This window comes from Electrophorus electricus, chromosome 7, assembly GCF_041902795.1.
Source record: "Electrophorus electricus isolate QZ-2024a chromosome 7, ASM4190279v1, whole genome shotgun sequence".
In the NCBI taxonomy this organism is placed as follows: domain Eukaryota; kingdom Metazoa; phylum Chordata; class Actinopteri; order Gymnotiformes; family Gymnotidae; genus Electrophorus; species Electrophorus electricus.
The window spans coordinates 21,289,591-21,316,121 of NC_137503.1; the positions used below are offsets into that span (position 1 = coordinate 21,289,591).

Genomic DNA, 26,531 nt, shown 5'->3' on the forward strand with positions numbered 1-26,531 from the left:
GCTATCTTACTTGATAGCAATATTATTATTATTATTATTATGAGAGACAATGATTAAATTAATCAGTATAAATTCTATGACTGTGGTGAAGACTCAAAAGAACTTCTCAATGCCTTGTTTTTCAGACCTTGTAGAAATTACCCTACAAAAAGACTATAGACTACAAATAAAAAGATGACATCCAGCAAAGACAAAAAGCAGAAGCTCAAATTGATGACCTTAAAAAATTACATTTAAAAGTGTTTTTACTCAAACTGAGGCACAAAGGGCAATAATAACATTAAGGCTTTTTTAAACTGCAGAGACAATTATAATGGACTACCTTATTTAGAAATTTTGTTGCTTCCTGCAATTTCAGCATTTTAAACACACACACACACACACACACACACACACACACACACACACACACACACACACACATATATATATATATATATATATATATATATATATATATATATATATATATATATATATATATATATATATACTGTACATGTTTAATGTAAATGACGTGATAAAATCCTAAACACTTGTTCTACTGGCTAGAGTAATTTCCTGGTCTGTATTACGCGAGGTTGGTTTCTATGGGTCTGACCCAGTATTTCGTTGTACAAGCCTACGCGCTTGTTTCCGCCAGCTTTCATAATGTATTTATCAGCGTTAAAGCTGAAACAGCATAATATCCGCAATAATGCATTCTCGGCATTATTCGGACTATTTATAATCATGTACCCTTATCTTAATTTACGATTTCTTGAACTACTGAATATACCGTGGGGAAACATATAAGATAAAAATAAATAAACAAATTAGGAACCAGATTTGATTCGCTAATTCACCATAACGTCTTCTGGATTTCTTGGTGATAAATTGGGACCGTCAACTGTCTAAAAATAACAACGATTTTATTAAATTGAACCGTAAATGAATACGTTTTAAACGTTTTAAAAATCTGTTTAATCTAACATGAGTCTGTTAGACAGTTTCTTAACCCTATTAAAAACAGGACTCCTATTATATAGAAGATGAAAAATTAGTTGTGGCCATGTAAATATATATTTTGCAATAACAGCAAAAAAACAATCATAGGATATTAATATTGAAAAGCAGCATCAAACATGCAAGTTTTCTCTGTGAGGTTTTCTGTGCCTATGAACCTTTACTTTGCGCTGATGTAATTCTCCTCATCAATAGCGCAGCGAATATCATTAAGAAGATGACATTGACAAATTATCATCCAAGCACGGCATTTTTTTCTCGCGCGACACCTCGTCTCGACTGCAAGGGAGGAAGTCTTTGGAGTCAAAATGTTAGGGAAATGGCATAGACAGTAAATATTCACAAAGATAAATAAATTCGCAAAATAAGGAAATATTTGCGAAATTAAACTGAAAACTCAAACATAATGACATTTTGCCAGAATAGAATAGGAAACCCTCACAAAAACTGTATAAATTAAATATAAATCACATCTATTTGCCATCTGTCATATGTCTACGTTGTGGCACATGTAATGAGCCTACATGCAAATATCTGTTATTTTTTTTCTTTTTAGCTCTATACAGCTACCTATCTGTCTGTCTATTTTTGCATCGAAGCGATAGAATAAACTTTAAATAAACTACCCGAATTTACGGCTTTTTTCGTATCACTATGACTGGAAATTAAATAATGAAGTAATAAATAATCCATTTTATTTGTACACACACACACACACACACCTACACCTACACCTACATTATATATATATATATATATATATATATATATATATATATATATATATATATATATATATATATATATATATATATATATAAAACAATGTAGATTGTTAATTATGATATATGTAAACCTTTGATTGGAGTTTCAGATTATTGCAACATAGGTAAACAACACTGGACAAAAGCATATCGTTCCCAATGCATAAAAATGGTCGACAGTAAATTAAAAAAAAAAACTATTTAAGCATTTTGAAAATGAATTATTTATTACAAGAAATTGGGTCTTGTCTTTGTAGAAATACCACATGCTTTTTAAAAATGAAACTTGTGTAGACGGTGTGGCACTCACTCAACATAAAATGTACAAATACACACACATAATTGAGAAAACTAAGCGAGAGCTGACAAAGAGTAACATCATTTTTACTTATTTTGATTTAAACGTCTTTTTAACATTTATGAGTATTAAAGTAACATTTACATAATTCTGTACATTGAAACACCCTTGATGGTCATACACATTATTCAAAGACTTGTATTCAGCCTTTTTTAGCCTTTTTGCTTCTGAGCTGTAGGTGCTTCGTATCCTTACTAAAGGGTCTCGATTATGGGGAGAGTTTCAATACTTGCAAAGGTGCCACAGTGAGTTGGTGTATTCCAGTGTGTGACACACTCTCCCTTTTACCCTCAGCTCCTCTATAGTCAGAACTGCACCATGGATATGAGGCAGAACAATCCCTCTAAAATCTAACAAAACAAAAAAAAAAGTCAAACACTGATGGGGCATGTTAAAGAGAAGCATGGCTAACCAGAACACTTTCCATTGCATTCCAAACCAGTATCTTCCCCAAATGACACCACGGAAAACAATGACTTTCTGAGTATGAATTAGTCTTGGTGTATGTGAGTGTGCACTTTTGTGTGTGTGTGTGTGTGTGTGTGTGTGTATCTGTGCATAGAACTGTAATATGCAAGTAATTGTGTCTGAGTTTGGGACACTTCAGAAAAGTGTCCAAATGTTCTTGTCCTCATGCTAAAAAAGCAAATAAATAAATAAAAAAAGAACTCCCATTACAAACAAACAAGTTTTGGCTCCTGCCTTTCAGAAGTCCTTTTGCAGTGAGCACTCTAGGCTCACCAGACAGTTCCATTTGGATATCAAGATCTTGAAACTTCTCCAGGGCAGGTCGTCGCCAGTGCAAGAGGGCAATTGGGTCTGTGAATTCCACAGATCATCAGGCAGAGTATAGTGTGTGAGGGGCATGTGTGTGTGTTTGCGTGTGTGTGTCTGTGTGCGTGTACGTGTGTGTGTGTGTGTGTGTGTGTGTGTGTGTGTGTGTGTGTGTGTGTGTGTGTGTGTGTGTGTGATCTGATGAAGATGATACTGCATGTTGGTCTCAAACACTGTATGGCTAGTGCTGGAGAGTCCCCATAGGGCTGGCATTATGACCTGAGGGAAAAATGGAAGAGTGATAAGAGTGATAAGGAGAAATCTGGTACTGTGAGTTTAACACTCAACATTTTTGTTGTATTTTGTATTAATTAAACACTGAGGTTTTGTATTGTGTATAATTCTGTGGTTTGAACATATTGTTCTATCTAGTAATTCATAAACACATCTGCACTCTGTGTGCACATAAACACATATCTGTGCCACATGTAGATATCTGGATTACCATAAAAAAAGACTGTTAACGTAGCAGTCTCATTACTGCCCCGATCAGCATATGTTGTTGCTGCAGACAAGATTAAGAATGGAAAAACATCCCTTTGATTGAAGCTCTGATCATTCAATTACAAAAAATAGCCCAATTAAATAGTGTGAAAATTATTTAGTTTGCATTTACCTATGTCAAGATAGCATAGCAGACTCAACTGAATGTGTGTGTGTGTGTTTCCAGGGGTGTGCGTGCATCCTCTCTCACCGCTCTCCATTAGATCACACTGGGGGCTGTTCCTGGGGGGAGAGGGGCTGTGGGGTTATGATTGCCCCACTGTGGCCGGGGCTTGGGACGTGGCACTTATTTCCATATAAAGAGCTCTATTAATCAAGGTAAGTGTCATTAGAGTGCGGCTCATTGGCTGCCAGAGTGTGGGTATTAAATAAAGCGTGCCCTGCCCACTGCCTGCGGCCCCCTATACATCTTGATTTGTGGAGTGTCAGTGACAGCAGCATGGAGAGCATTGGCAATGGGGCAACAGGAGGAGCAGGACAAATATCAGACCCATTCCCTAATCAGATTTTCCAGCCAAGGAGAGTGGGAGAGGAGCAGCAGGATGGAGGAGAGGAGTGCCAGGCACCTACCATGTCTGTGTGGAAGGTTACATGTAGTGCCACTGGCCATCCATCCCCATGTTCATGCCCATGCCCCCCATTGGACCTGCCAAAGAAAACAAACAAACTAACTCAGCACCACCAGGCCCTTCCAACCTCTTTAATACAGCTACTACACAGGTAGAAGGCATAAATGGAGTAAATAGGGTAAAACAAATATCCTAACACAGCAGTGTTGCTCAGTGTTGTTTTTGAACCTGTTGTAGTTTCACACACCTGCAGGTCGGAGGCCCATGTGCTGCTGGCTGTCCAGAACAAAACCTCCCATTGGCTGCCCATCAGGGCTGTAAGCAGTTCCTTGGCTCACTAAACAGTAAAGTGAGAGCATGTAAAATGTGACATCACAGACTGTCTAGTTCAGAGGTGTGTGATACTGAAAGTGAGGATTACCTGCTCGGTTTGACTGGTCGATCATGGGCTGCACAATCCTTCGCCGGGCATTGATAAACCTTGCAGGAATGAAAACAAACAAAACTTTTAATTTAATAAGAAGAATATAATATGACCTTCATTTGTAAAAAGTACCAGGAACACAAAGTTCCTTGATAAGGCTGATTCACTCATATAGAAAGAGAGGGGATTAAAATCGTGACCTAATTTCTAATTAACACAGCCTAAAATTGCATTCTAACTCACTGCAATTTCTTTTAGCTTTCATGGGGTTCATTTTAATTATTAATTTGTGCAAATATGAAAATTAAGATGAAATAGCAATAATACAATATATCATCTATAAGGTACCCATTATTCAAATACAAATGAACCTAATCTCTAGGGCAATTTATTTGCCCTCCAAGGTTTTAAGAATTGCTTCACCAAACACTTTCACTCTCAGAAATATAATGTTCCATCAAGTAAACAATTCCAGGCGGCAAAAATAATTCATGGGTGTGTCTGTGGTTCTGTAGCCAGTGGGAGTTATATAAACTGTTTATCACATGCTTATACATGTCAGTTATTCATAACAAAAAGCTAGACAATAGTATTTTTGCACTAGGGAAACACATGAGCAGTAATGCAATTTAATACACATACAGTTGCCCCCCCCAACTCTCCCCACCCCCACCCCCAATGGTGTGCCAGTTCATGTTAATGTAGAATCTCATAAATGCCCATATAATAGTGATTCACTAAACAATTCCAGGCTGATTGTTACAGATGAGCTACTGTAATTCCCCAAATACTGACTTTTTCAGACTTCATACAGCTCCCTCCTAAAGTCTAAGATAGGCCAATAATCTTTCCAGAATACTTTTTCCGAGTATAGAGCAGCCAATGAGGTTTTTAATGAGGACTTAAAAAGCCATCTTCAAATGAGTCCCAGTATGTTATATTTGTTCTGCTCAATTTCTTGCCTCTGATTCCAAACTGTTCAAAGCTACAGCCCATCATCATGCCTGCCTGTTCACATTTTTATTGCCATCTGATAAGAGCATTATTACATTAATAAATGGTTTCTGACCAGACGATCTCCCACTGTCTTTATTTCCAACCGAAGGTAAGTCTAAAGAGAGAGCAGTCATAGATCAGTGGTAGCTCACCAGTTATTCACTTGTAAGATAGTAAGGCCTGTGTCTTGAGCTAGCTGTTTCTTCTGCTCTTCTGAAGGGTATGGATGCTGCAGAGAGACAGAGATTTTTATGTTAGTACGTTTTAGTACGTTAGTACATACATAAACAGTAGAGATTTAAAATAGAAACATAGAACATAACATAAAATAGAAACATAAAATAGAAACAATTTTCAGATTTCTTCATATAGTTAGTCAGTATTATCAGTATTCTTGCTGGTGATTTTGGTGAATATCAGGCCAAAGACATCAAAACTACCTTTAGGAAGAACATTCAACATTAACAGATGCAGGTAGTTCACTACCCCCAACTAGACCTTTACTCAACAGGCAAATAACTCTCAGGAAATGATATCATTCTGTGTTACTTCGTTCCACTGTCATACACACAGTGTTGTCCGTAAGACCCCTTGCTCCACAACGTATGGTATTGTGTGACATTATATGACATTACTTAACGCTACTTGACAAATGACCATGTGGATTTGAAAGGGACACAACAAAAGGCTTTGTGAGAGTGTGAATGGGTTTTGGCCCCAGCTGGCCCCTGTTGGTCCCTACTTCTGAGCCTGTGAGAATGACAGCAGGGCAGCAGATGGCAGGCTGAGAGTGCAGAGAGTGTGTGTGTGTGTGCTTGTGTCTGTGTGCCCATTTTGGTATCATCATCCCATTAAGCAATGTTTTTTGGAAGCTGGTAAAGGATAAGTTATGCTCTCTTTCTCTTTCTCTTTCTCTCCATCATTGGTTTTTCTAATATAGGGGTTCACTCTTAAACACAGAAAAACTCTGCATGATCCACCTATGACTGCATGTTTCACCTGTTTTAGCAACCCAGTATATGTACACACACACACACACACACACACACACACACACACACACACACACACACACACACACATTTGTATACCTGCATAGGCATACTCATGTTTACACACACATATGCACAGATATCAACTCAGTGATGTGCAAAAATCCTTTTTGTGAGGCATGCACCAAACAGGCACTTCCACAGGGACTATACTCCTCTGTTCCTCTGCTCACCTTTTTTAGGATACACTGTCATATATGCATTATTTACCCTGGTTTAAAGAGAGAATCCCCCTGTTTCTCATTTACATGTCAAAGAATAGGCTACCATCTTGTCCCCACTGAGCATACCAGTTATAACAGTTTGCATACCAGCATACCAGTTACAACAGTTTGCTCTGTACTCTGTTGATTTTGTCTTGAGTCTTGAGAGGGTCCTTTATCGTGTATAGGTCACAGAAGATGTAAGATAATGCCATATGTAAAGAGTTCCTCTACATCCAAAGCTCACAGCCCCATGTGTGAAGTGGAGCTAGACAAAACGTAACACAGCTCTTTTTTATTCTCCGTTAGAGGCGGATGAATGCACGAGCAGCAGGGTGTTGCACTGGAGACCTTTCACAGGCCTAAGTTCCCCCTCACACACAAACCTTTTTGAGAGGTAGCACATCCTGCAATGGGAAACCCCCTCCTTAACAAATTAGTTTGAAAAGGTGCAGGTGAGTAGAGAGGGAATAATTCCATTACGCTTTATTTAATCTGTAAAACGTTATACTATGGAAAGAGATTAAATCTTATTTAGAATCAGAGAAAACAACTAAAGAATAAAACAAAAGGAACAAGACAAAGGAAAAGCAAACAGATTGTTAGAGAGAGCTGACTCTCTCAGCCCTGCTAGGCTGTACACTTCTCAGGCATAGGTCTGAACAGTTCAGCAAGGATTGTCCACTGTTGCGTACTTGAAGAAGCTTCCCTGCCAGCTCCATATGAACCTGTGGCATTAGATATTTCAATTATAGCAGCAAAGTCACAGAACCAGAGGTGTTAGGTGATCTGCAGAACCCCCTCTCAAAATTCTTTTGAAAATGATTTCCCTCTTATTTTATATTTTTTATTTGCATGTTGCTGATCTGGATGTAACAAACAGAAGGCAGCCTCTGAAAATGACACAAAAATTAATCTCAGAATACTTCTCCCCGAATACACAACAAAATATGTGTTCTACCAAGATGGCAGAAAATGTTAACACATTCCAATCTGGGTGTCTCTGAAATTACATCATGCCCATCCACCCCACTGCTGTTTGATAACTGTGAGTGAAGAGTTGAATTACAAAGCCCAATAACTGCTTAACATTAACTGAGTAAATTGACCAAGTTTCTTTTGTCATGTTGCAAAGAAACAATTTTCTTGATCTTTTCAGTGATGACTGAAACAAATGGAAGTGGTGACATTAGAGTAACGATTGTGACCTTTGTTTAGCTATCACCAGAATGGTCTCAAACATAAATTTAGCCAATGGTATATTCTTGCTGTTGCACAGTGAAGTTGGCTAATTTGCAGTTAGAGATTAATTTTAAGTTGCAAAGGCAAGATTATGCAGAGGTGTTTTTGTGCTCAATTTTGATTAATATAAACCTAATTTCTCATGACTATTTGCTATGATCTTGTAAAAGATTGAACTACTATGATTGAACTACTATTTTCTTGGATGCATTTGGCTATATATTACTTTTTTCATTCTTTTAAAAATACATTTTAAACTGAAGGCATATAGAACACAATGTTTCTAAGGCCAGGTCTTATTCTTTAACAATGTAGATTACAGTATAGAAAGCAGCTGTGTTATTATTCACTGTTATTTAAGCATTATAATGTAATCCTGACAGTTAATTTTTCATTAATTTTGGAATAAACAACACCTTCCCCCAAACAATTTTGTTTAGCTTTCAGTACACAAACACAATTGATTAATATTAAAGTAAAACAAGACCTCTATAAAATTTTCTTAGCATTTAGCATTCTTAGCATTTAGCAATATCTTAAAACTGGAGTAATTTGTGAGCTGCTGTGTTAGCAGAAAGAAAAGCAAGGAATCTAATGAGATTTAAAACTAACAACAATATCTAGCATGGTATTATAAGATCAATTTAGCAAAAGGTTACCACTAGCTATCTGCTGATAGATATTGTAAGTGAATTATCAGTGGCTGATGCTAGTTGTGCTCCACCTACCGTGAGGTGCTGGAACAGCCATGCACGCATAATGTTTGTTGCCACCTTGGGAAAAATCCCTCTCTTCTTCTGGCGTTTCTTATCAGGATCATCCTCATCACCTGTACCAGGAGATGCTAAGTTGTTCTCTAGGCCATCTCCAAAATGAAAGACAGAAATGGAGAGAGAGAGAGAGAGCGAGAGAGAGAGAGAGAGAGAGAGAGAGAGAGAGAGAGAGAGAGAGAGAGAGAGTATTCACCATTACATAATGTTCATTTTAGCAAGCATATAAAACTCAAAGACTGTTCAAACAAGAAAACTTGCACAGAAATCAACAATGCTGAGACATTGTTTTCTTTTTCTTGTTCTCTCTCATCCTCTCCCTTTGAGGACATGTAAATAAGCACGTAGGTAATGAAGATATGTAAATGTCCTCATTACTCATGGGTAATGAGTAAATAACAGACATGTCAACGAGTGCTCAGAAGTTGATGGTTAGTTTATTGGGCTCCAGAACCTAATTTGTGTTTGGGTAAGGTAATGTATATAAACCCGGCATACTTAGTCCCTAGAGTCCAGTTGATTTGATTATGAATTTAGAGATGCATTGCTAAACCCTTACTTTTCATCATATAGTCCAAGCAGTGTTTAACTGGTCATTTTGATTATTTTTTTTAGATCAGTCATTAAATCCCTCATAGCTTAGCCCTGATCTTGGAGTCTGAGGCATTATTTACAGGTACGGCACTTCACCATGTCTCTCTTTCCCCCTTTGCGTATTTCTTTCTCTCACTTTTTCTTCCACTCTACCTCTCTTCTTTTGCTCTTTCCTTCACTCCCTCTAGCCTTCCTCCATTAGTTGTGTATCAGCAGAGATGATTCACTTTTAACAGTCATGCTTATTTTTCTTGGCCCGAGGGCAGAGATGCCTTGAAAGCCTGCCTGGAGGGTATGTGAATAATGTATCTAAGGGACTCCTCCCCCGAGGCGGGACAGGAACCCGACTTTTCTTAAGACTCGCCCTGCCGTGTCTCCTTGTTTTTAGGGATGCATCAATCAAAGCAGCCTATATGTTCCATATTCATGCATAAATATTTTAGCTAATGAATAATGACATTCAGATTGTCGGACACATGGTGGGTGGACAGAGGCCTGACTGATAACATTATGCAAGTGCAGGAAAAGAGTCTAAGACTTGTTACAGAAAAGTTTTTGTTTGTTCATTGGCATTAGAAATTCTTCACCTAAACATCTGTAAAATTACATTTCAGTCAGACTACAGTAATGTACAGTGATTCATGAGTTTCTCTTAGAACACCATGGTCTATGGGAAAAATGAGAATAATCAATATTTCTGTTATTGACTCTCGCAACAGTGGCTTAGGTTCATTAAATTATTGATTTTTTTAAAACTATTTTTGCATTTTTAATACATCAAGCGATAGCTTTTACTGTAACACAAATAAGAAAAGAAATTTTAAAAACAAAAAAGAAGTAGACATGAAGAGAGCAAGAAAGCAAATACAATGCAAATGTATAAGACATAAAGAGAAAAAAAGAAAAAATAAAGAAAATTAAAGATAAAAGAAACAAAGAATAAAGGCTAGAGAATGAAAGAACCTCATTACGTCTGAGGAAGACTCCCTCTGCCCCCTACCCTCGTTTTCCCCTGCTGCTCCAGAAAGGGAAGGCCGCGGGGCAGATCCCCACTAACGCTAATCGCTTCTGACTGTTCCCTGGCAACTGGCTCTGTGCAGCCTGTGTGACAGTGCTGGGTTTAAAGGCTCGAGTGTCAGAGAGCTCTGCCCAGCCCGCCGGCCCGTGGTCAGCACGCGCGGCACAGAGGGGGGACCACTGCAGCTGCGGGGAAGGCTGCATTATGCCCTCAAGGCATCTGGAGACAACACAGCACCTTAAGATACAGAGAAGTGGCTCCCCGCTTGCTCTCCCATTCTCCACTGTGCTCACCTTCTTGTGCTCACGATGTGAGAGAATGTGAATTGGTGTTGTGAGTTTTTGTAAAAAAAATTTGCCAACCAAGAGCAAGCATGATCTAAGGTTATCGCAGTCTTTAGCAGACATAAAGATGAGAGATGGATGGAGATGGATTGGTGTCCTGAAAACAAAGGGCAGTGGCACTAGTGGGGGCTGATAAGCACCACCCTGCATGCATCACAGAATAAATCCTGTTTGCTTGCCTAATGAGCTTGTCACGACCTCAATCTATCATTAGCTGTACTTCTTAATGCTAGCCATGATTCACACTCCCCAGCGCAACAGCCTGGATAATTATTGAGCACAGCCCTGACTTAGCACAGCCCTGACTGACTGAGTGGGGCGAATGCAGATTATTTTTTCCTCACTAATCGTTTTCCCTTAAAGCATATTGATTATATTCTCTTGACAGTTCAGGTTATTGTTCCCAGGTGGCTGTGATGCTAGCAGGCCTGGGAGCTATGAGAAGAAAAAAAATCAGTAAAATTATGTATTGAGATACACATGGTTTAGACAATATTTTACAGCATTATTTGGTAGATGAATCTAATGATCACTAGGTATTGATTACCTGAACAGTGGTGAGTATCCTGCTGTGTTTAAAAATTAAGATCCAAACCTCCTCTTCCTACAGCTTCTGCTGTCACTGAGGGGCACAGAGACCACAGAGGCCTGGAATTTCTTTCTGCATCCTTTTGTTTAGATTTGTCCTTTGTGATGGACATTCTCGGGCCTGCCATCCCTGCAAGCTTTCAATGTTTGGGATTGTCTTGTATGAATTCCCCTCCTCCCCTTGCACTCCTCATTCCCTCACCAGTGACGTCACACAGAGGGGGTACAGTATGGAGGGTATATTGTTGGTCCCAGAAGAGAACACTTGAGGCAAAGGAGACTCAGATAACCATGGATTTACAGTCCCAACCCCATTCCAGCCCTCCAGGCTGCACACTCCAGCCCTCCAGGCTGCACACTCCAGCCCCCCAGGGCTCCCGCAGGATAAAGCTACATTAAGAGAAACCATTGCCAACTCCTGTCCATGTGCAGCCAGGAGGTTGTGCTTACAAGCAGCACTTGCAGGATGACACAGCTGATGGAGGAGGAACACTGAGAGCTACTGAGACTGGCAGGGGTCCACTACCCCATGAACATGGGCAGCAGTGACTGTTCTTTGACCCTTAGTCTTTTCTCAGGGTAAAGAGTGTTTACTTTGCCCATTTTTTGCATGATAAAGCGGGCAAGTAATAGGGCGCCGTGAGAGCAGCAGGTAGGCCTTACAGCATGCCTCTGATGTTCTTGTCCCTGTGCTCCTGTGCCGTGGCTCCTGGCTAATGCCGTGACTCGCACCCTCACTCCCTCCATCTTTCACGCCATACTTCAAAACATTCTCTGCAGGGTCAGAAGGCCACAGACCTTGGATGTCCCCTGCTGTTGTTTTAACAAAGCATGGTGGGAAAAAAAATCCAACACCCCATGCTCTTCCCCTTCCCCTTCCCCACAATTCTCTTTTTCCTGATCTGTTTTGTCTGTACCAGTGCCTCTCTCTCTCTCTCTCTCTTTCTCTCTCTCTCTCTCTCTCTCTCTCTCTCTCTCTCTCTCTCTTTCTCTCTCTCTCTCTCTCTCTCTCTCTCTCTCTCTCTCTCTCTCTCTCACACACACACACACACACACACACAGACACAAGCACACACAAACACACACCGTAAAGCACCGTAGCATTGCTGCCATGCCTAGCATATCACTGTTTAAGTGTAAAATCTGAGGTATGTGGAGTTCCATGTAGAGGTAATGTTAGCTGAAGAATTTTTTCTGTTGTACTTTCTGGTATTGTGTTTTCTGGTATTGTAAGCAGAAGATAAAGACAGATCGGTGTGGTTGGGGTTCCTTTCATCCTTTTTGAGTTCCTCTTGTCTTGCAAAGTATCCTTCCATTCTTCTTCTCAGTAGCCAACCCACTGATGCCTGATGGGCTCAGGGGCAAAGAAGGTTTTAAAGGCTATTCTTCCTGACACCATTAGCTACACACAATAATAAAACAAGCCATAAACACATTTCCTCAAGCAAGCCTCAACATGTACTGGTGAAATATATACGCTAAAAATAGTATTTTAGACTTCAGCCAGTAAATCCCTGAATAGATCACTGAATATATGCCAATAGCGCATCTCAGTCTGTTCTAGTTCATTTTGGGAATAAGCCTAAAACTGGCAAGCCAACAAATAAATAACACAGTAGCACTGGGAAATGCACTTTAAAAACATTAGAACAATTTATGTTAGAGTGAAACCCATACAGGCAACCAACCAGAAAAACATAAAAATCCATTAAATCCATTAATTCCAAAGCAGACATGAAAGACAGGTGCTCAGATGCATATATTTGTGCCACCAAATCACATCAAAACACCCAAACCATCTGGGTCAAAACTCCATGGGATCTACATTCATCTGATTTTTACCAAAAAAAAGTCAAGCTAAGGTTTTAACATGTCAACATTGTACTTTTCTTTTGTGTTTTCATGTGAATATTTGGGCTGATTGTTGACTAACACTAATTAGCTGCTCTATTGTTCAGTATACCACCCAAACTGGGAGCAATTCTCAAAGAACCAACAATGGTCAGTGGATTACGAAAGAAATTAACTCACCCTAATGATGGTTAACCCAAGGTGAGCAGAGCCTTATAAGAATGACTTGCTTATAGAATGAGGTCTTCAGGGTTCCTACCGAGTTCGCTGCTGTTGTCTCCGCTCTGAGACGCATGGCCCCCACTGGATGGCCCTGGGGTGCCTACCGAGGGAGTGGAGTGGGCATCATCTAAATCTCTCCAGGAAGCTGGATTCTGGTTACATTCCAGTTTGGTGTCAATACCAAGGAGAGAAGAACAACAAAATATTAGCAGAACTGTCAGACATTAGTAGTAGAACTGCTAGAACCGAATCACAAAATCAATGCCAGCCAGGATGGTACAATAAATAATGATGTTACTGCATGTACTGAAAGTCCATTTTCAATGAAAACCTCAAAATAATGTAAGTTACCATTCTGCCTATTCAGATATTTCCTCTGTTGGATGAATAAAACTACTGCAAACAAACACAATTCCAAACCTAGAACCAATCAAAGCAGAAGAATTGGAGCAGGAGTACAAGAGCAAGAAATGTGATTAGGAAAGTTCTTCAGGTAGCTGTATAGTTGCTGTCAGAAGTTCCTCAGGTAGCTGTCATGTTGCTGTCAGAAGGGAATGCATGCCAGTGACCAGAGCAGCCCCTTTATATTCAGAGCTCAGGCAGAAGCACTCAAACAGCTCAGCCTGAGCACAAATGCCAGTCTGGCCTCTTCATGTTCTTAGCGTCAGCTGTTTGCCTGATGGTGATCAGATAGAGTGCTCTAAACAGGCCTAGAAAAAGCCCAGTGAACAATAAAGCTGTGTGAATAAGACTCTTCACTGTTTACTCATTAGGATGCACAGAGGTTATTGTTTGTCTGTGCGCGTGTATGTGCATGTGTGTATGTGGTGCGGTGGGATACGTAGTTGTTCAAAGGGCCACTGTCCTTTTATTACATAATTAACATAGTTACATAAAAGCCATCATAATTAAAAGTGTTGAGCCTTAGTATCATAAGGATGAGAAGCATTATTTATTGTCTGCACATATTAATTGTCTGCGCATATAATTAATCAAGTTTCATATAGATTAGTAAAGCAGCTGTAAATATCTCCTCACTGTAGTTTATCCAGAGTAACCTCATTTAGTGGCAGGACTATAATTTGTGATCCTATGGAGAGTGGCCACAGATTAAGTCTGCTACTGTTTTAGCTTTTTTGAGTCAGAATATCTCACTTAATAATCTAAGTACAAGTCTTCAAAGTTGTCTGTCTTTTCCTCTGCTTATATGACTGAAGGAAGAGGGTAATACATTGGGGCAGTAAGAGGTGATGTTGCTGCTGTGCGTGTGTGTGTGTCTGTGTGTCTATGCGTATGTGCATTAGTGTTTGCATGTCTGTGTGTGTATGAGTGTATGTATGTGAGTGTGTGCGTGTTTGTGAAGAGGAAATTGGGGGGGGGGGCGTTGTAGGAAGTGTAAGGGGGGGGTTAGGAGCAGTAGCAAAAATTAATCTCTCCTCTGAACCCCACACCATGGGTTTCTAGGTCACAAAGACCCCCCTCCCCAATGACAATAATAATCCAATCAGTTCAAAGACAATGGAACATTCACATGCAAATTTAACACTGATCATTAGGGCTAACAGAGGGGTAGACTACAGAGCAAAAGGCCCACAGCCTGACCCTACCTACCACCACGTCTAGAACCTGCACTTCATCACCATCATCATCATCATCATCATCATCATTACCACCACTACCACCACCACCATCATTTTCATCATTCTTGGAGATAAGCTCTATGGCTAGGAATTTCTTTGAATCTGACAAAAGCTTTCAAAATACACAGGCATATATGAAACAATATAATGACCACCTATTACCAAAGTGAAACATTTAGACTGTGAACAGTTTGTATTCTAAAAATAAACCTTGGAATAAAGAAAATTATAGATTTTGATCATTTGGCAGCGTGTTTATTTATTTTTTGTGCCTGTGCAAAGATGTCAGTGGGGCTTGACTGATTTGGCTGTAAATATAAACTTGCCACGAGTAAATTTCACCGAACGTTCAGAAGACAACACTGCATGCCACGGAATTTTCCGATATATAGATGAACATATGGTTTTATCACCACGTAAAAGGCTAATAAAACTCACGTGATCTGCAAGATTTGTCGACGATCCAGAGAGGTCGTCGTAGTCAGACTTGCATCCTTCCCGATCTTCAATTACAAGATCAATGGGCATTTTCCCTTTCAGGCAACTAATGTACCGATGGCAAAAGTTATCACATAGCTCGTGCACCTGAGTACAAATACCACATTGACGTAAATTATAAAAATGATAATTTTAAATTGATTTGATCAATTTTATTTTATTTTATATAGGACTGGAGATAAATCAGATTATACATCCAAAATATACCTTTTCCAGTTCCAAAAGATGAAATCGTAATACTTGTATTGCCTGAATCATCTGGTTAAAAAAGAAAGAAAGAAAAAAAGAAAGTGTGAGATTAAACTTGGGGGAAAAAAAACTAAATACAGAAAATAAACTGGTAATTGAAAGTTGAATGTAAATCATATAAACAATATATGTTTCGATAAACAAACTAAAAATAACATCTCGAAGACAACAGCCCGAGGAATAGAACTCAGCCAGAAAACAGATTTTTTTTTGGCGGGCTGGTGTCTCAGAAAAGAGAAAATCTCGCGCCCGATTTTCCCTTCGCCCTCTTGGTTCTGAGTGTGTCCCAACGCATGCGTCTCCAGGCAATGTATGCGGCCTTGTCGAAAATCTCATCACCACTCTATTTCTCATAACAGTTCATACTAGCAACGCTAGTATTAGAATTACTTTATGATGGACAGACAAGAGCGGTTTAGTTCAGTTTTATACTTACCAAGTTGTCCAGTTCTGGATTTGATGAAAATAATGGTTTCTCTGCCCGTATCTAAACCAAGACAAAACGTTATTGGTATCCTGTACAGATATACATTTGACTTTATTATAAATTCTAGTTTCTTTTTTGAACAAACACATCAAAATAATAATAATCAAAAACAATAATCAACAAATAATTCAAAACTAGATAAAATTCTCGAAAACTGGCAAGTTAACTAATTAAACAGATCGATAAATTGTATTATCGTCTTTGTTACATGATTAACTGTTTGACGGCGACCTGCTTGGCAAAGACAGCAATGTCCTCGTTGAAGGAATCGGAAGAGCAGACGTCGCCGCCTGCGACCCCAGGCTCTCTGGGCGTGCATGTGGCCAGCTCGCATTTCTCGAAAACCAGCGCCAGCAAAGGAAATAGTGGGTGCCTAAAATCAGCGAACCCATAAACATCTTCTGACTATTATCGCTCATTTCCTCAAACATCATCTCAATCATACAGTGCTCCTGCAACTTAACAACGCGGACATAGGCCTGTTGATTCCGAACTCTGTGGGGTTTTTTTTTGGTTTTTGCAACCTACATTACGGAAGAAGGTTAAAAATAATGCTATACGTAAATGTATTTATAATTATTACATTGCAAATATTGCAAATCCTACAACAGGACTGGCCTTATATAAAAACCAGCAAAAGTTCAGCAAAGCGCATGGGACCGTCATCTGTTTACTAATATTAATATCCAAATGTCTGTAATATTGTTATTTGTAATATAACAAAAATGGTTAAAAAATTAAATCCAAACAATTTTTTACGATACTGGAAGAGTGTTGGAGCGTATTCATTTTAAACGTACCCGTAAATCTGGTCTTTATCTCTCTTAAGGACATCACTGACAGCAGAGCCCATGCCGCTGGGTACGAGGCTGGGCACGAGACTGGGTGGCGCATGGGCCCCGTAGTGCTGGTTAGTATGGGGAGGTGGCCCGTGGTTCAAGTGATGGACTTGCGGCAAAGGCCGAGGAGCATGCGGGTCTCCATACATCGATGCCGGAACCCCAACACCGTCCATTCCGCCACCGTAGTGGGCTAAGTCTTCGTACTACACCAGGGAAGAACAGGGGCTATTACAGCCTTCAGTTAAAAGTTAAAAAACAGAGCACCAGGACAATAAAGGTATGAACTACAACTAATGCCTGAGGGATTAAATTGACTTCATGAAGTGTGTTTATAAAAGCAGGTACTGAATGCCGCTCACCCTTTGCGCCATCAGCATGTGCAGGTTCTGGTCATGTACAGATGTGCGGATAATGGGAAGTGCCACTTGTGTTCGGAGTTAACGCGGATGTAGTTTCAATAGTTCAATTCCTTTGAGTATCCGATTTAAGTGATCGGTGTCGTAATCCGTACATCTGATAAAGCATAACTTGAGTTTTGGATAGCTCCGTTTAACTGTACAATTTTGAAATAAAATTTCAAATAGTCAAATAAACGTGTACTGTTTTACAAATAAAACCCACATACAGCTGGTTAGGAGTAATATGCATCCGTTTATCTATCGGTCAGTCTTGTAAGATTGTCCTGTTCCAGGTATCTTCAAGTAAGATGACTTCTGAAATCCGAAAGCTTCTCATTTTTTTGATAGCTCCTGCGTTAGTCTGAACACAGTGTCAAATAAAAAACAAGACGAAATGTATCCAATTCTTCTCGTGATCACCATTTACATCCCTTACACGGAATGGAGAAGCGTTGATAAGTACGTGGCAGACTGAATGTATCCTAGTCGGCGTGAGTGGACGATGACTGAGCCCGGGAAAGCGCGGGGGGTGTTGCCACTCGCGCATAAGGGGAGAGAATCTTAGATGGAAAGAGCGCAGGGACTAAGACTAGTCAAACGAGTGTTTACGTTGGATGCACACACAAATGACGCACCACAATGTGTTACATTTTGACGTCGTGGGTGGAGGGATTCTTTCTAAAAGCGCTAAAATTGAATTTACGCACTGAATTATACGACGTTATGCATTCGTTGAGGATCTTGTTTGATGTATAATACCAGACCACTATGATCCAATCTGTAATATAACCTTATTCAAATAATGATGAAACCTGCCTTTTGAAATAAAACGAATCCATTTCCACATATGCAAAAAGAAACCCAATCTATTTATTCAAATTATTTGCATTTATTATTTTAAAAAGGCAATGCAACTAACAAGATTATTTTGTACTTTGGTTTTCTTTTTCATGTACAAAATGCATCAAGAATCGCTTGCTTTTTCAAATCTAATTTATTTCGTATCAGTTCTTATTTACCCATTATCGCTTATAGATGACAATAGAAGAGCGATGAACGATTCTTCCATTTACAAGCCTTGAACCAAAATATATATATTTTTTTAATTCTAGAAGAGAAACTGTCATATAGGTTGTCCAGAATAAATGTCCGATATACGTCTCACGGGCATATCTTTATATGAGTTTAGCTGTTTCTTATTTAATCGCAATATTTTAAGATAATAAGGCAAAATATAGCAGAGAGAATGTGCAAAATGTAAAGGTTCACAGTAACATATCATTTTAGCTAAATGGCCCATAGTCTTTTAAATCCTTTAGTTAATACAATCGTGACACATATAGGGGACCTTGCCTTCCAAAATATACTCCTATCAAGACAATTAAACAATTACTTCTATTTAAGCTTCAAACATCATTTCATTGGCCTCGCATGCAAATATTTAGCCTATCGATAGTAAACACACACACACACACACACACACACACACACACACACACACACACACACACACACACACACACACACACACACACACACACACACACACACAAATACAAACACAAACACACACACAAGGACTAAAGTCTTTGTCTATAATGGGTATATAATGAGATCCGTAATTTATAAGAGTACGCGATAGGTCGCATTTGGGTAGTGTCTTTATACCGGTAGTGTTCATAATCCATCATAAATCCACAGCATTGACCTGAAACGATATCTGTGACGCGTTTAAATTTATTAATTTTTGGAGAAGTGACACTCCTCAGATACTTCAGTATCCATCGGAATGTTTGTATACACTTTCCAACCTGGTTTATCCTCGACGCCACCTAGTGACATATTCAAGGTATTTCAAATAATAATAATAATAATAATAATAATAATAATAATAATAATAATAATAATAATAATAATAATAATAATAATGATGCAGATCTTCTTGCAGCACGGCTTGGCCAGGGGAGCAAACTGGAAACTGGCAGATTTTTTACTTATTCTGAGGTTGAAACTGAGCTTTACTCCTCTCTCCTCTCATCACTCTCATCTGCAATCACATATAGCCCTTTTAAATTCACAACTGCTGAATTATTGAGGGTATATATTTAAAATATAATGCACTAACAATTTTGATGTAGGCAAAGCATACACCATGCCTGAGGCTACATTGTTCCAGTTCACAATATTTCCTGATACTCCTCCTCCTCTCTCTCTCTTTCTCTCTCTCTCTTCTCTGTCCCCCTCTCTTGCTCTTTTTCCCCCTTCCATTTTTGCCTGGTGATCTGAATACCAGCTGATTCTCCGTGTCATCCCAGCTGTCTCACAATGTAATAAATTGCCACATTCTGGGCTGTGCATCCTCAAACACACAACCAGGACTCCCCAGCATCAGTCTTGGCCCCCTCAGTCCCACACACACACTCACAAACACACACTCGCACATGCACATGCACACGCAGGCACACACACACATACACACACATACACACACACACACACACACACACACACACACACACACACACACACACACACACACACACACACACACACACACATCATGGTTCGGGTCTAGCTGTAGCACTGTCAGACATCATCCTCTGCCTCCCCTTTCTGAGAATCATTAACAATGTCAGGACAGGCAAAAAAGCCCCCACCTTTCTGTCACCCCTTCTCTTTTAGTGTTATGTTTATATGCGTATGAATGTATGTGTGTGCATGGGTGTGGGTGCATGGGTGTGTGTGCACACATGCACCCATCCACATATGCATGCTTGCCTTCATATCATCTCCAGACTCTCACCACAAAGCTGATGAATGACAAACAGCGTTGTTGGCAGGACACATTGTAGCATGTGTGTGTGTGTGTGTGTGTGTGTGTGTGTGTGTGTGTGTGTATGTGCAAAGGTGTGCAAGAAGACTATGCCTTGTCTGAGCAGGATCAGCACTGGGTGTGTGAGTTTGGAACAATCCATACTTATACATATACATACACCACAGCATCAATGTATATTCAGTTACATACTTCCTGGGAGACAGAGCGAGAGCAGGAGTGAACCCTCCTCTGCAGGCTGTGTATTGTGATGTGTTTAAGGAGCATGAGAGTGTATTCTTGCTGAGTGACTTATAGTACACATCTGACAGTTTCACCCCCAAATGGCCTTGTTCAGGTTTGCCTGCAGAAACCTTATCCTAAAGAAAAATCATCCATATGTGTGACAGATATCCACTCTAACACCACTCCAGCTACAAATATTACTAACAGAATAACTGGAGGATATGCGGTCAAAATTTAGACAAAAACCTGCTTTTACTTTTACATAATTGTTTTGAACACAAAGGAAGTCACTATTTCTGAATGTACATTATATGAAAATTCTAAAGATGCTGTCTCTGTATCACATAAGCATGTAAACATAAAATAGGGTAAAATTATAACCAGAGTGAATACTGAGTTAAAGTTTAACACTAAAGTAGTGACAGAAACCAAAATTTTATGTTAACCAACAATATAAATGCAGGTTTGTCCATCCTTGTATAATTTAAAGAGAACAATATGTCTATTGTCTGTACTGTTACTATTTTATGGTTAACTTCCAACTCAGGATTTCAAGTCTTTATAATTTTATACCATTTATATTTTGTTCCTGCTGGAACATGATATTTTTCTGCACTTTGTTTGTGACCTGGAGGATAGAGGGAAAGCTCCAGTCTGACACTAAACTAACAATACTCTATCACAAAGATATTCACATAAACATTCACATTTTAGTGAATGTTTTTAGTTTATATGGCACTAAAAGTGTAACATAGTGTAGAAGAGTAAGCTGAAGGGGAAAAATAGAGAGAAACAGTGTGAGGGGGAGAGAGAGCATTGCTATCATTACTCAGAGTCCTGATCTGTGATAAATTAGGGTGCTAATGAAAGCCATCTCCTCTATCCATCACTGCTCTAATACATTCCATACATGATGCTAGTCAGGTTATTAAGCCCAGCCCCTGCTGTCTGCCTTAAGTTTTAAATATGGCCAAAATGGTATGGTTCTCTCTAAAGATCATTTGTGTGTTTTTCTCTTTTTTTCTCTCCCTCCCTTTCTTTCTCTTTCTATTTGTTTCTGCACCTCTCTTTCTCACTTCTTTTCGATGTTGGTTTTGTATATTTGTTAAACCTAAAGAAATTACCCCTTCCTCTTCAGGCCTAACACACTTACCCTGGAGCACAGTAGAACAAACCTGACTCCGTTTGGACAGTCTGAGGCACTTCTCTCTCTTGTAGGGAATCATCGATCATGCAAGCCAAGGACAGGAGCTGCAATAAGGCACTCTACAATTCTGTGTAATAATTACCTTGTCATTGTGCTGAATAGAGTGAGATCAGACCAAAAAGATGAGAGTGATGAGTGTGTGTGTGTCTGGACGGCAGTATTAATGTGTGGAGATTTCATTTCCGATGAGCGATTATTTGACTGTTCATTTTGCTAAGATTTACGATGTGTGTTGTATCTGTGGTGTGCAGCCATGCTCTGATCTTTAATAATGGAAAATGAAGACATTAATCACCCTTTAGCACTCACACGGTGAAATGCATTAAAATGCATGGTGTTCAGTCAGCACACACACACACACACACACACACACACACACACACACACACACGCAAATATGTTAAACACACACACTTAAACATGCACACCACATATTAAAATGTGATGTTCTGAATTATTTTTAATATATAAGTGCTCTTAAAGACATCAGATTATTCCTGAATTGGTGATCGCAGCTACAAAATAAACAAAACTGAGAAAATTACTGCAAAAACAGTGAAAATGCTGTAATCACATATATTACTGTAGAGATAGATAGATAGATAGATAGATAGATAGATAGATAGATAGATAGATAGATAGATAGATAGATAGAAAACTGTTTTTTTTCCACACAAGTGGTTTCTTGGTGGTTATATCTTCTTTCCACTGTGGTAAAAACTTTTGTAGCCAAATATTTTTTATTATATATAAATATATTTATTATATATTTTCCTACCAAAATGACCAGCTTGTTACTAACAGGGTTGGGGGGAAATACACAAACCCTCTACTTGAGTAAAAGTAGTAGTAATCTAATGTTACTCTTTAATTCTTATTACTCTGTAAAATGTAAAACACAAGTATTAAAATGTGTTAAAGTATTAAAGTAGATATATCAAATATAAACTTGAAAGTTATTTGTATAAGTTTAAAAGATCAATAAAATACATAGATGGTATAATCTAAGAAAGTTGTTTTTCTATCTATGTTTTTTTTCTGTTCAAACAGCTGCACTTCATTTTTTTATTAATAAAAGTAATATTTTATCTCAGTGTAAATCAAATGTAAGATGCACAGACTTTATAACCAATTGCAATCCAATGTAATCAAAGTTGCAGTCAAATGTAATCAAAAGTGTTATAAGTAGAGCGGTGGAATATGTCTGTCATTCTCCATGCCCATTCATCTGTTTCTGAAAGAGGACGAGGAACAATGCACAGTCAGTAGAGGAAGGCGCTTAGACAAAACAACAAATGGTGAACTACTCTTTGGTTTGCATAACTTAAAGTTATGTCACCCTGCACTGCTGTGCTGCTATGTTCTCACTATTCTGTTACACACGGTGGCAGAGGTGTTATATCATTATTAGAACCCTCATGGTATTTGATAAGGAGTTCCAGAGTAAACACTGGGCAGATACACTGTGCATGGTACTGTGGTTTGAGTGGAGCCGAGGAGCAACATTTCACTTCTGCAGACTGATTAGACCAATGACTGATGATCAGACATGGTCTAGACTATAGCAAGACTTAAAACTGATCTGATTATCTTTGAACCCTGAACAGAGCCATATTGAATGAGCTACAAAACACATATGTTCAGTAACGCACCTTTTTATTTACGATTTTCAGAGCCTCTGTATCATATTTGCCATTTAGTTATCACTGTGTTTCCAATGAATTTTTAATGGAATTCATAATTGCATCACAGAGATGGAAGTTTAATATCTTTTAATCCATGTACAAGATAAGAATATTACAGAATTTCCCCCTCAGAATCTGGAAGGACATATTTGGAATTATTTGTTATTTTTTAAATGGCTAAATTATTGAAAGTTGTAAATATTGTAATACAGATTGCAACACGTACACATACCCTAAATTCTTATACTTTTGCCCTAAACTCTTGTTTTACTTTTCCAAAATTTTATATGTATATATTATGTTTTTTATATTTTATATGTGTATATCAGCTGGTTTTGGTTAGCACTTGGGTTTTCTTTAGACAAATTGAAGATGTTGATGTTGCAGCACTAAATATAAACCATAATACTTAATAAAATAATTAAATGATTTATAATGATTAATGGTCAGCCATCCACTCAACCATACTCAACCTCTATAATAACAAACTATAAGTTACATTTATAAGTGTCATATTATTATTAATTTCAAGACACTCAGTGAAAGTCATTTTTATATATGAAACTATACAAGGGTCACACTGTCAAATATCATATAATTAAATTTGTTAAATGGATAAATCCTTAACTGACAGCATATGACTTTAGGACATTCATCTCTTTAGGAAATGGCTCCTTGCAAAAGGTTAATTTTGATGTTTTGCCTTCATTAAATGCCAGGCCTTTAGGCAGTAATTAATTTCTTCCACTGATATGAGCAAGATCTCAAATTTGTGAATGAAACACATGACCAGCTGGATAGGGGAACCTGCTTTCAGATTAATATAATGTGCTTTGTAAGTCAAGCATATTGTGCTATCTAGTGGCCAATTGGGGAAATTTTGGAGGATGTTTTCTGCATTTCTGTAGTTATGTTGATTTGAGACTAGCTTTGTCATTCTGGCATACTTTTTAAGAGCAGATCACAGTAGGGGAAGATAAATTATGTTCCTCCAATGTTTCATAATTTTGTATACATTTCCTTATTCAGAGAAACTTATCATTTAGGTCTTGGTTACAGTAGCTCATAACTGTGCATGGTGAGCTACTGTAACCAAGAACAAATTCCTTGTATGACCGAGCATATTTGGCCAATAAAGCATGATTCTGATTCAGACAAGGCAATAGAGGGCAAAGGAATAGATCTGACATTGTATGTTTAGTTTATCAATGTTACCATGGAGATGGATCAGTCCCAAAAACAAAACACAAGACAGTTTCATGACTGTAGCTCTCCAATTCCAGGCTCAGCTGTGTTGTAATAAAGAAAAAAAAAAATTAGCATAATATAGAAAAGCAATGAATTGAGGATAATGTAGTTTGTGTGAGGATCCTCAGATAGATAGATAACATCAGTAACATGTGGATCAGGGCTACCAAACCCTGCAGGTCCCACTGGGTCCCAAAGTAGTCTAACACGCATGGGAATTTAAGAAGATGATCATATTCTTTAGCTGATTTAGGTGTGCTATCTAATGGTTGGAAATAAACTATACAGGAAGGAAGATGTTCTGGAGCAGGGTTAGGCACGTCTAGTACAAATAATGAAGTATAGTGTCCTCTAGTGTTTAGGATGTGTATTGTAGATTTATTTACAATTTAATATCATGTTGGCCCACTCTTTGCAGCTACAACAGCTTCAACTCTTCTGTCAAGGCTTTCCACAAGGTTTAGGAGTGTGCTTATGGGAATTTTTGACCATTCTTTCAGAAGCGCATTTGTGAGGTCAGACACTGATGTTGGAAGGCCTGGCTTGCAGTCTCCGCTCTAATTCATCCCAGCAGTGTTTTGTTGGGTTGAGGTCAGGACTCTGTGCAGGCCAGTCTTCTATATCAAACACTCATCCAAGTCTTTATGGACCTTGCTTTGTGCGCTGGTGCATAGTCATATTGGAACAGGAAGAGGCCATCCCCAAACTGTTCCCGCAAAACTGGGAGCATGAAATTGTCCAAAATCCCTTGGTATGCTGAAGCATTAACAGTTCCTTTCCCTGGAACTAAGGGACTGAGCTCAACTCCTGAAAAACAATGCCACACCATAATCCCCCCTCCATCTAACTTGACACCTACGCTTTACACCTAGCCTCAGAATCTGCTGACCCTGCTCTGTCAAGTGGCCTACGACTTTATGAATGAGTTTCTGTTGTTCCCAATTGCTTCCACTTTGATAAAATACCACTGACAGTTGACTGTGGAATATTTAGTAGTGAGGAAATTTCACAACTGGACTTGTTGCACAGGTGGCATCCAATCACGGTACCATGCTGGAATTTAGTGAGCTCCTGAGAGTGTCCCATTCTTTCACAAATGTTTGTAAAAGCAGTCTGCATGCCTAGGTGCTTGGTTTTATATACCTGTGGCCACGGAAGTGATTGGAATACTTGAATTCGATGATTTGGATGGGTGAGCAAATACTTTTGGCAATATAGTGTATAAAGTAAAGCTCTGAATTTATCAGTCTTTGTCCCCACCCACACCTATAGTCATAAACTCTGGGTAATGAACAACATAACCAGATCAAGGATACAAGCAGCTGAAATAAGCAGATTTCAAGCAGACACAAACATATTTATCTGCTGGGTAGCAGGGTTCACTCTCCATGATAAGCTCTGTGAGAAGCTCAGAGTAGAGCCCCTGCTTCTCTCTCTTGAGAAGAGCCAGCTGAGGTGGTTCGGTCATCTGATAAGGATGCCTCCTCTGGCCTTCCACCAGAGGTATACTGGGAGGAGGCCTTAGGGTAGACCCGGGACCTGCTGGAGGGATTACATCTCCCGGTTGGCTTGGGAATGCTTGAGGATCCCTCAGAAATAGCTGAAGGAAGTAGCTGAGAACAGAGACACCTGGGCTTCTCTGCTGATTCTACTGCCACCACCATTCTGAAATGAACTAACCAGAGAAGAAGATTATGCTAGTTAACATAAATACAAACATGACTCCCCTCCCTTAGTTCCTCATTTCAGTTAATAAGAGATGGTTAATGACTAGTGCAGGTGGATGTATGTGCACATATTCAAATAGATCTAAATGACAGCAAATAAAATGACACAAAACCATAACATTACAAAAATTAAGCATTTAAAAAACACATATCT

At 38.9% G+C, this 26,531-nt stretch overlaps 1 protein-coding gene across 2 annotated transcripts; it reads right to left on the reverse strand.

The window, feature by feature from the left end:
• Window positions 1-1,902: 1,902 nt before the first annotated feature.
• Window positions 1,903-17,974, reverse strand: meis2b (Meis homeobox 2b). 2 transcript variants are annotated; one of them, XR_014124656.1, is made up of 14 exons: window positions 17,414-17,974; window positions 17,013-17,257; window positions 16,444-16,585; window positions 16,162-16,212; window positions 15,684-15,734; window positions 15,417-15,563; window positions 13,376-13,490; window positions 8,680-8,816; window positions 5,607-5,683; window positions 4,456-4,514; window positions 4,282-4,371; window positions 4,036-4,111; window positions 3,407-3,466; window positions 1,903-3,180 (listed from the first exon to the last, which is right to left on the reverse strand). XR_014124656.1 is itself a non-coding variant. In XM_027000812.3 (13 exons), the coding sequence occupies exons 1-12, from the start codon at window positions 17,429-17,431 to the stop codon at window positions 4,053-4,055; spliced, it is 1,191 nt and encodes a 396-aa protein (XP_026856613.1). In that variant the 5' UTR covers window positions 17,432-17,974; the 3' UTR covers window positions 1,903-3,180; window positions 4,036-4,052. The 2 variants fall into 2 exon arrangements, 1 of the variants encoding a protein (XP_026856613.1); XM_027000812.3 differs by lacking the exon at window positions 3,407-3,466.
• Between the last annotated feature and the right edge of the window lie 8,557 nt (window positions 17,975-26,531).

Excerpts from the sequence above, each read along its gene's own strand:
- meis2b (XM_027000812.3), bottom strand. Across the intron at positions 8,817-13,375 it reads AGACAACAGCAGCGAACTCG|ATGGCCTAGAGAACAACTTA; the intron begins GTAGGAACCCTG and ends TTCATTTTGGAG. Across the intron at positions 5,684-8,679 it reads GGCTGTTCCAGCACCTCACG|CATCCATACCCTTCAGAAGA; the intron begins GTAGGTGGAGCA and ends GTCTCTCTGCAG.